The 10584-nt window shown below is 50.3% G+C and overlaps 1 protein-coding gene across 2 annotated transcripts in view; it reads left to right on the forward strand.

Annotated features, from left to right (window-relative positions):
- AATF (apoptosis antagonizing transcription factor) overlaps positions 1-10247 on the forward strand; it is a 98842-nt gene extending 88595 nt beyond the window's left edge. For both annotated transcript variants that reach the window (XM_067717553.1, XM_067717554.1), the window contains one exon: positions 9959-10247. In XM_067717553.1, the coding sequence (XP_067573654.1) occupies positions 9959-10022 (64 nt within the window). In that variant the 3' untranslated portion in view covers positions 10023-10247. The remainder of the gene's footprint in view (positions 1-9958) is intronic.
- The last annotated feature ends 337 nt before the right edge of the window (positions 10248-10584 follow it).

The following is a 10584-nucleotide window of genomic DNA, read 5'->3' on the forward strand; positions in this document are numbered from 1 at the left end:
TGGCCGCTGGCACCCAGGAGCCACCCCTTTCTGCTTCCCGGAGGCGGGTGGGGGTTGGGCCTTCTGTGGCGCGTGTAATGTGAAAGGCTGCAGAGAGGAGCAGCTGTTCTTCAACGCTCCGTGCTCCTCTAAAAGGAGGGACAAATCAATACACATTTTCTCCTGCCGGCGCTGGCGGCGCTCAGCCTCCTCGTCCTCGCCCAGCTCTCCATCCTGCAGGGGAGGCACAGCCGGGCAGCAAAACAGAGTCACCAGCTTCCAGGGGCAGAAACGCAAACCACTCGTTTTGCACAGAGCAGCCAGGCTTTTAAAAACCAGTCCCATAACTGGCTGAGGTCATTAGATTGCTGACTTAAGCGACTCTGGTGAACCGAGGTGCGTGGGTGGGGGGTGGCCCTGTTGCAGACACCCGGAAGCTGAGGGCTCCTGGGCACTCCTCCTGGGGACAGGTGCCCTGGCAGGTGTCTGGGAGAAACCTTTTTTCCAAATTTCTCTCCTCTGATTTACGGTGGAGAGGAGGAAGTTCTTTGAAGGAAACCATTAAAAACCAAGAAAGAGTGACAGATGGAGGGCATCAGTTTGCATTCTGTCAATTAATGTAAGTGAACTGTCCAAACAAGATCCCTATCTCAGGGAGGATTTTATTTTTTAATCAGAAAATGTGATGTTGGTACCTGTAACTTTGTAGCTTCCTGCCATTAAACAGTTAAGTGTTGGACATGGAAGATAGAGAATCTGCTGCCATGATTAACAAAGGTAGTTTAGGCGGCAGAACCGCCCTGCAGGGCCTGGTGCTGTCAGTGGCCAGTTTACTGGAGTTGGATGCAGTGCCAAGGTGGGGACGTGGGCACTCCGGCTGTAGGCGGCTTTTGCACCCAGGAGACGGGCAGGGCTGAGAGCGTGGATGAGTTGGCCAGGGGCGGGGTCGAGAGAGAAGGGAGGAGGGCCTAGAACAGAACCCAGGACAAGGGCTATGGGAGGAAGATAAAAAAGACCAAGAGGGCAGAACAGAAACAGAACAGGGGCGGTCGCACCCTGGGGGGAGCGTGTGGATGGTGGCCTTTGTGTCCTGCAGGCTGAGCCCAGCCCGGGGCGCGGCCGCCCAGAGGTACTGCCAGTGTTTGTGTGCTCGGTAGTTGCTGCTTTTATGTTCGGATTAGGACTGGGTATTTTTGGTAAAGTTAGTCCTCCAATATATCACCAGAAGTAATGGAATGCCTTGCTGAAACTCTGTGGGTTGAGGACAGATATCCTTGTTGATTTCTGTGTGTTTTGACCCCCTCGGAGTAGCCTTAAACTGGAGCTGAGAGAAGCGTCATACGCCCGCTCCCGCCCGGCCCTGCGTCGTTGGGCAGAGGTCCTGATAAGGATACAAATGTAACTCAGTGTCAGCCTCCCTTTCCCTGGGGTTGAAGGAAGTGATTCACGTCTAAGCAGCGAAGCATCCCCTGGCTTTTAACAGGAGCTGTTAGAGGGGCTGCTGTTTGGACAAGGAGCTTCATCTTCCTGAAGCCAGCAGTCACAAAGCCACAAACACAACACGGGCCAACTCTATTGCCAGCATCGCGGGGGCTTGGCGTTAATATTAAACATCGCCAGCAAGGCAGAGAGCTCCACAGCCCAGCCACAGAATAAAAATAAATAAAAGTAAAGAGAAGACCTCGCTAAAAGCGGTGAGATGATTTGTCGTCTTTCCTTTGTGAGGCCATTTGTCTTCTCTCGCGTCAAATCTGTTATAAAACAGTCAAACTGTGAAAGTGGAAATCATCCCAGGAATATGGAATATTAATGCACAGGAGAGGAGGCGACATCCCTTTTGTCAGCAGTCCCTCCCACCCCCCTCCACTTTTTTGCAAGTCCCACCAAGGTAAATTATTTTTCTTTAAAAGAATTTGAAAGACTTGAAACTAGTGGTAGGGATGATGGAAGTTTCAAGTGTTTTTCTTCCTTGTGTAAGTGGAGTGAATTTGTTAACTGGCTTGGGAGCAAGGAGGGAGCGCAAGTGGGGAGCAAACCTTTACAGATTCACCCCTCGCTCCCTCTCACCTCTCCTTCCTCCTCCCAGCCGTTCAGTTCCTTTGTTTGGGGCCTGAACCTGCATCTTTGAACATTTATAAATCTTGAGTCGGTCTGATCTTTAGGAGACGGGCCAGAGGCCGTGTCATCATCTGTAATTTAAAGCTGTAGGGCTAAAAGCATTTGCAGAGGTTTGAAGGACCTGGTTCTGACCTGACCAAAGGAGCGAAATGGAACAGACCCTCCCGAGTCTCCTTCAAGCACTGGGGAGGATGGCGAGGAGAGCAGACACTAGGTAATTTATGGCCACAGTTTGCTGGGAGCCTTGCTAGTTGCCTGGTCCACTGAGAAATGCATCGTGTGCTGCCACCTTGTGGCAGATTTGGGCAGCTGCGGTGGGCTGCCTTGGAGCTTGTGAAGAGTTGAGCCTGGTTCTGATGGGAGATTTGCCTTGCGTCCAGATTTAGGTAATTAGTGATAGGTGAGGGCATTCTCTGAGTCACTATTACTTTGCTAACTTGATCCTGTTAAGAAATAAGACCTCAGTAAGAGAAGGTCGCTTTCTTCTCTTTTCACGTTTCTTGGTTGTGTGTGTGTGTGTGTGTGATTTTTTGGTATGCAGTTGTGCCGGCGTTTCGGGAGAGAAGCCCGAGAGCCACTTATTGTTAAGTGCTGGCCTTTCGGCTGCATTCAAGAATTCTGAGTCTTCCACTCGTAGTTTTTTTTTTTTTTTACGTCATCCTATGTGATGCTCCCTCCTTACAGGACGTATTTCTGTCCCTTCGCCTGCATTGTCTTCCTCACAACGCAGGCTTCCTGAGAGATGAAGGCCCGGAGTGGGGGGCCCTGCCTCTGATCCCGCTGCTGTGATGTGCATGCGGCCGCCAGGAGCGCAGGGCAGCCTCCTGCCACCTGGACCAATGTAGTTCCCCTCTTAGGTCATAGAAACAGTTCTCAGGCATGTTTCTCTCGCCTGTAAAGTCTCTGATACAGAGTAGAATGGATTGGGGTCAGAGGAAGCAGAAGGAATGAAAGATTAAGGGAGGTGCTGTCCCATCTCTAGTATTTGGGGAGCAGACCTCAAAGCAGCCAGAAGGTTAGGTTGGGAGGACCCCTTGGTTTGGTGCCAAGTGATGACTGGCAAGATATCTTTTTCAGTTGGCAGTTGGGATGCCCTGGGCACGTTGGCAGGCAGAACAGAGAGACTGGAAGCTCTGTGAGGGCAGGAAAGGACGGGCTGAGAACAGAGGAGGTGGTAGAGCTCGCCCCACGCACCTGGACCACCTGGACCGTCCAGACACGTGGGTGTGGGCTCGGAGAGCGAGGGCCTCCCTGTCAGCTCTTTGGCAACCTGGAGGGCTCCGAGGGGTTCCGCCGGGCCAGCAGGAGAACTCCAGCTCGGTCATAGCGGGAATGGAGTGAACTGTTTCTTTTCACCCGGAAGAGACCAGATTTAGTCAGGGGAAGGCAGCAGTGGTTGAAATGCTGCCACGGGGAGGATCAAGGAGCTGTCCGTCCTAACTCTGGAGGACTGGGCTGTGGGAGGGGTCCCAGAGCAGCAGAGGGGTGCCCGGCGAGAGGGAGGACACTGCCACCTCTCCGAGCGGAGGGGGCTGTCCAGACAGAGTTAACTGATACGTTCACCTTCCCCACGCAGGTTCTGCCGCGTCATTCTTGTCTCTATAAACCTACGAAAACCTAGCACAGCAAATAGGCATTCCTGTGTATTTTATGAATTTATTATACCTTTGTGTTATACTTTGAGGCCAGGGACCATCCTCACCTAATACACATATATAAGCTTCTACAGCACTAATAAGTAAAATGTTTTCCAAACACGAACGTGAAAAAAAGCATGCATCAGTAACATTGCCAGTGATTTTTAAAAGTGCATTTGCAGGGCTTCCCTGGTGGCTCAGTGGTTGAGAGTCCGCCTGCCAATGCAGGGGACACGGGTTCGTGCCCCGGTCCGGGAAGATCCCACATGCCGCGGAGCGTCTGGGCCCGTGAGCCATGGCCACTGGGCCTGCGCGTCCAGAGCCTGTGCTCCGCAACGGGAGAGGCCACAATAGTGAGAGGCCCGCGTACCGAAAAAAAAAAAACTAAAACAAAAGTACATCTGCAGTCGGCAACCACAGTGGTCAGTGTGAGTTTCTGTTCTTGCTGTGTCTGTACTGACTCCCAGGTATTCGGGTTTCGTCAAGGTTCTGCTGGACACGAGTGCTGCTGGAATTGGAGCCCTTAGTCTCACTTTCCCTCTGTGTGTTTCGTCACCCTTGGATTCTCAAATGTATGTCTAAGACATCAAGTTCCACAGAAGCACGCAGCACAGGGCCCTCGGGTGTGCAGGGAAGGGGAGGGGATTATGGGGGAGGGAGGCCCCTCCCCCCGCACACTCTGGGATGCGTCTTGTATATTTAGGGAGGACAAACCCCCTCCCCCAGTGAAGCAACTAATGAACAATCTCAAATTAATCAAGGACAAATTCTGTGTATAGTTTTAATCAGGAAAGCAGCGATATTGTTTCTTCGGGCACACGCTGAAATCCCTGCATATCGTACTTGCTTGGAGAATGGGATGTACTTTTGGAGGCTGTGCAGGTTTCTTTAGGGAGCGGTGGCCTGGCTGCTTTCTCCCTGCTGTCTGCTCGCCTTTGGCCACAGGGCCAGGTGGGTGCAGTGTGGGGGTGTCCGGGCCAGAGGAGGGGGAGGAGGAGTGGGGTGTCTGGGGCGAGGCCTGCGCGGCTCCTTCAGTCCCATGCCCCCCGCACAGGTCCTCTGCAGGGTTCAGGTGCTGCTTTGTAGTGTCTGCCCCGATGATGGGAGTGCGCGTGGCTGGACGGCACCGTGACACACAGTGCGCGTGGCTGGACGGCACCGTGACACACGTCCACCGCGTTTCGTTTAGGGCTGCTTCAAACCTCGCCCACCACTCAAGTGATGGCATCTCACAGCCAGCTCTACTGGGCGCGCTTAAGTCTCTTCACAAGAGTCACATAATAAATAAGCTGAATCCCAGTACACACACACACACACACACACACACACACACACACACACACACACACACACACACACACACACACACACACACACACACACACACACACACACACACACACACACTCTGTCTTTATGGAAGATGGCTGCTAATCCATGATCATTTTTTTCCAGAAACAGGTTTTATGATAATATAGTAAAAATATTAAATTAGAAAATGCCTCACTAAGGGTTATAAAACCTTACTACATTAGAGATAGGTAATTATCCCCTCTATAGCCTAAATGACAGTTTAAAAGAAATAAAAATGTTAGTGCTCATTACTTGCTTTTGTAGGTTGCAATAAAGGGTAAGTTAAATTTTAATTCAAGGAAGAGCCCCTGCTATCGACCTTCTACCTTAGGTCCAAGTCCTGTTAATTACTCTGTAGGTTATTCTCCCGCATGATACCCACATTAATACATTTTCTACATTGAGGCCAGGAGTGTGGGGGGAGGGTGACGGGTGGGGGGGAGGCCTTTCAGCTCAGTGATTCAAATCTTGATTCTTAATGTGATAGGGAGCAGGAATTATATATTTAGAAAACCAACTTCATTATGCATAGCCTTAAGGGCACCTCAGGTATTAAACTGTACACTTACACTGGAGAATCGGATGGAGATGAGGTTAACCTGAAGGACTGATAGTTTAGCTTCTCTGGGTGGCTCGATCCCGGTTAGGAAGGTTGCTGCAGGGAGAATGCTTTGTGCAGCAGAAGGCAGTCCGACCCTCTGTCCCATGGTGGCTTCTCATTACCTAGTTCTGTTTTTAGTTTTGTGTTCCTGCCTTGGGATGGGATAGGGATATGGACGCATCCTGTTTCTTTCCAGGTGCCTCCCTCTCCCCTGAGCACTGACCCCAGGTCTAGCATCTGTCTGGGTTTGGGGCAACGCTCAGGATGCCCTCCGCCTCAGTCTTCCTCCTGGGCCGTGCAGAGATCTTCCTACCGGAAAGGAGACACAGAGAGGCGGCAGGAATCAAATTTCCAGCTCTTTGCTGAGAGGCTCTCAGCAGCCCTGCCTGAGAGCCTGCCCGAGCTGGAGCTGCCAGCTCTCCTTCTCCCTCGCCTTTCAGGTTGTCCTCTCCAGACACGAAGCCCCTCCTTACCCTGACATGGGACGTTACTCTGGAGTGGGGAACCTCACAGAAGGACCGGTCAAAATACGGTGTAGGGATTGCGACCGGCCGTGACCCAGGACTGGGTAACAGAGCCCTGCCGGTCAGGTGGCTTCCAGGTCTTTATTCTCAGCAAAATTGCAGGAGAACCTAATTGAGTTGTAAGCTGGTAGATCATTAAAACTAAGTTTTGGTGGTAGATCACTCTGTGATTGGGGGGGGGGGTGGTTAATTCAGAAGGAATTAAAAGCATTGAGTATCATTGCTATAACAAAACTCTCCCATTCCCACGTCTGCTTGTTTGTGTGGCAAGGTTTCTCATCACTTCTGTCTACAAGAACTAAAAAATAGGAATAGAATTGGTGCTGAACCTCTTTCATTCTAGCAATAAATTATATTCACCCATGGAATGGGAATGGAGGGGAAAGCCTCATCCATATCATTGAGAGATAATTTCCAGTAACATTTTACATATTCATGTATATTAAAATTGTACCAAAATTATACTACACTTTATTATATTGTTATTGTATATATCAGTTGTATCCTAATAATAATTGTAATGATAACACAGTCCAGAAGTAATTTTTAAAAATTACTTAGAGCCTTATGGTCCCAAGAAATTAAAATATTTCAACTTTTCAAATTTCAAAAAGTGTTTCAATTTGCATACTTATTTTTGTGGCCAAGAAGTATGATAGTGTGATCAATAAAAGACTTTCAAGCATAAAACAATTATATTAGGACAGAAATCTGTAGGGAAAAATCAAATGGAAATACAAGTTTAAAAAGAGAAAGATGCTATAAATTTTCCAAATTAAAGAGTTTGTTTATGTGTTGTTTAAGTGAGTGATGACGGGTATCAGGTCAGTATGGCATATAGATTCCATTGAGTGTATTACAAAAGGGATGTAAGAGTTATTTTAAAAGCTGGTATTCACAGATTTGTGGTAATTATATCCTTGGTGACTATTAACTTCGTCAAGAAAAATTTCATGTATCAACTTAAAAATGTGTGCAGGGGCTGCGGGATTTTGTAGAGTTCTGTTAGGGGGTACGCAGAGAGGCTCGAGGGCCAGACCCTGGACCCCACCCTTCGTGGCCATGGTTTTCCCAGCTCTGTCCCCGGCGGGTCCTCCGCAGGGAAAAAGAGGGGCTGGGGCCTAGCTGAGCAGCCGGAGTCTGGGGGTCTTCATCCTGGTGGTGCTCCTGGACCCCAGGAGGGTCTGCTTTGTCCATCTCTAGAGTCCTTAGAGTTGGGGCTGAGGGGGATGGAGGCGGGGGAAGAGGGGACGGGAACGGAAAAGTCGCTTAGGAGGCTGGCACTGCATTCTGGGTGAGAGATGGTAAGATCTGAAATAATGGAGCCTGGAGGAGCAGGCAAGTTTGAGATACTTTGAAGGTAAAAACGGTCACTGATTGGTGGTCATGGGTGAGGAAGACTTCAAGTTGAAATTGCTTGGGGATTCTTAGATTGGAATAATCCCTTACTCATATTCTCTCTCTTCTGTAAAGCTACTTTAAGAACGCAGACCACTCGGCTTTCCAGGTTGCTTTGCCATGAACAGCTGCATCTTTGTCAGCTTTGCCCACCTGAGTGTGAAATGATGTTCTATCAAAACATGGGTTTCAGCATTTCCCTCTCTGCTCCCGACACGTGAACCCTGCTGCGGGCAGTAACTGCCGCCTCAGCCCAGGCGGTTTGCTGATGTCACCGCGCGGAGAGGAAGCATTTGCTCAGTGGTAATGATGGGCTCTGGTGCAGGCGAGCACGGCGAGGCTGGGAAGGGATGATTGTGAAGGGCTAAATGGCATGGTGCCTCTGCAGCTCCCTCTCATCAGATGTCGCAGCCTTAAAGCCACACTGTCCTCTTTGTCATGGCGACTCTCCCCTTAACACCATTTAATTTCTTTGTGGAAATGGCTAGAGAGACTTGTACTTTTTGGCAAGTAGGCGGGCCATCGCGTGATAAAGTCCTTTATGTGATGGGGCTGGTGATTTGGCAGCCACTGCCTCTGGAAGGGACGCTGCCTGCCTCTGATTTGCATGTGGTCTGAAGCTGCCTTCCGCCTTAGTACGCGCGTGTCCGGGGCCTGGCCAAGGCCGAGCCAGGCAGATGTGTACAGCTCAGGAACAAAAGAGACCCTGGAGCTCCGGGTGAACCTGCATCCTTTGTTTATAGGTCCAGGGGCACCATGGTCGGCTGAGGGCACCAGCAAATTCTTGCAATAAAATTCCTGTAATAATACAGGAGACCCACTGTCTTCTGGCTGCACGTTCCCTGCCTGCCACGTGGTCCCCAGCATGATAAGGTTTGTTTATATCCATGGCTTCTGCGGTTCCTTCTTTAAGACTTTTCCCTTTCAAAAAGTTTTAATATGCTATTCCTATTGCTGGGTTTTCTAATTATAATGTCTCTTTTGGTACACACCACTATAGTAAGGTGACTTCAAAAACAGACTTGTAAGTGTTTGTGTTCGAGTCTGGCTGGACCAAAAATAGCTGTTTGAAGGGTGGGGTTTTTTTGTCTTCTGTTTTGTTTTGAAAATCAGATTTGCTGCTGATGACTCTCAGATGATGAGAGCGGTTCTGTTAGGAAAAGCCTGTTTCCCTGACAAGGAGGGCAGGCTGTGGATCTTGAAAACATAAGCAGAGCAGGCACAGCTTTCTCCGAGGAGGTCGTTTACTCGTTTACTCGCTGGTCCATGGCCTTCGCCCAGGTGCCTGCCCTCCTTCCCCGAGGGCACGGGCGTGGTCCCCGCCTCCCTGTGGGTTTGACCTGCTTGGACCCTCCTGGCTCCTGGCATCTCCGCAGGGAGACTGCCCTCCATCCAGAGAAGTGCTCTGGAGCTGCGGGCTCGGTGCTGGTGCTGGGAGGGCCTTGCCCGCCCCGACAGGTGCCTTTGGCCAGGTGGTGGTGGAAACAGAGGTGGCAGGTGGTCATTTACTTCATTTTCAGGGACGCAAGACCCTGGCGTGTTAGGGTTTTTTTTTTTAGTGTCAGACCCAGCTTTAGAAATAAATTAGCCAATCGAATTATTTATTAGATGGAGAATAGCGGAAGGGCCGGGGCGTGGGGAAGACCCTTGGCGCCCGAGCAGCTGCACGTGTGCTGGTAATTGGAATCTTGTTGCTGGTCATTTTCATTGTTTTTCAAGTACTGCCAAGTGCAAGAAAATGTATGAAAACTGAATTATATCCCCTACATCCCATGTCTGATTGAATCCTCCTCATGTGGCAGTCTCATACATCCTATTAAAATATTCAATCTTGTTTTCTTACTTGAAGAGCCTGTGTGAAAAGGGCAAACTTATAGAAAACTCGTTCCCTGGAGACAGGGTATCCAGCCACTCTGGACTATTTACATATTCTGCTGTTTGGCCGCTTCTGGGTTCCTGCCCTCCTTCGTATTTGCGAATAAGAGCTGTGGGATGCATTTTTAATTATGTGGCTGTGTTTCCAATTGAAGAATCAGACTGGGGTATTTCCCAGCTTCTTGGTTCTTTATTTTGTTTGTTTGTTTGTTTGTTTGTTTGCGGTACGCGGGCCTCTCACTGTTGTGGCCTCTCCCGTTGCGGAGCACAGGCTCTGGATGCGCAGGCTCAGCGGCCATGGCTCATGGGCCCAGCCGCTCCGCGGCATGTGGGATCTTCCCAGACCGGGGCACGAACCCGTGTCCCCTGCATCGGCAGGCGGACTCTCAACCACTGCGCCACCAGGGAAGCCCCTTTTTTAACCTTGAAAAGTTAACCAACGTGTTAACCGGTTTGTTTTGTTTGTCTTCCAGGACAGAGCTGTATCGATCTCTTTTTGGCCAACTCAACCCCCCTGACGAAGGCCACGGGGACTGACGGTGCCCATCTCCCTGTGGCCCGGGGCCTGAGGCGGGACCTCCGCACACCCAGCCCCACATAGAGGAACTCGGGAAATCCCGGGAACGTGTGCTGTTCAGAACACGGGCCTGACGAGTGCCCGGAAACCTGGAATCCAGCATCTGTGTCACCGGTGCGTCCGTTTGCAAAGGGCTCGCCCCCCACGGCCTTGAACCACCACAAATAAAGAGTGTTTTTACTGTCGCCGCCGCTGCCACACTCGATTCCTTAAGCAGCACAGAGTGAGTGATGTAGCGTTCCCACAGGGTGACAGGTTCTTTGGGAGGGTTTTCATTGTTTTCCCAGCCAAATGGCCTTCTTTCACAATATAAAATACTTCATGGAAGGAATAATCCTAGGGTAGATGTGGCTTTCGGGGTGAGTCGTGTTTAGCGACTGATCGCAGCTGTGAGGAGCAGGGAGCCCCCCCAAAACCTGTCAGCTGCGCCCCAGAGGCGTTGGAGCTTGGAGGCATCTGCCTATTTGTTGCTAAATACAGATCTCTGACTTTTTGTTTCCTCTTTTCACCCATAAAGATTCT

The sequence above is a fragment of the Pseudorca crassidens genome, chromosome 19 (assembly GCF_039906515.1).
Source record: "Pseudorca crassidens isolate mPseCra1 chromosome 19, mPseCra1.hap1, whole genome shotgun sequence".
Lineage (NCBI taxonomy): Eukaryota > Metazoa > Chordata > Mammalia > Artiodactyla > Delphinidae > Pseudorca > Pseudorca crassidens.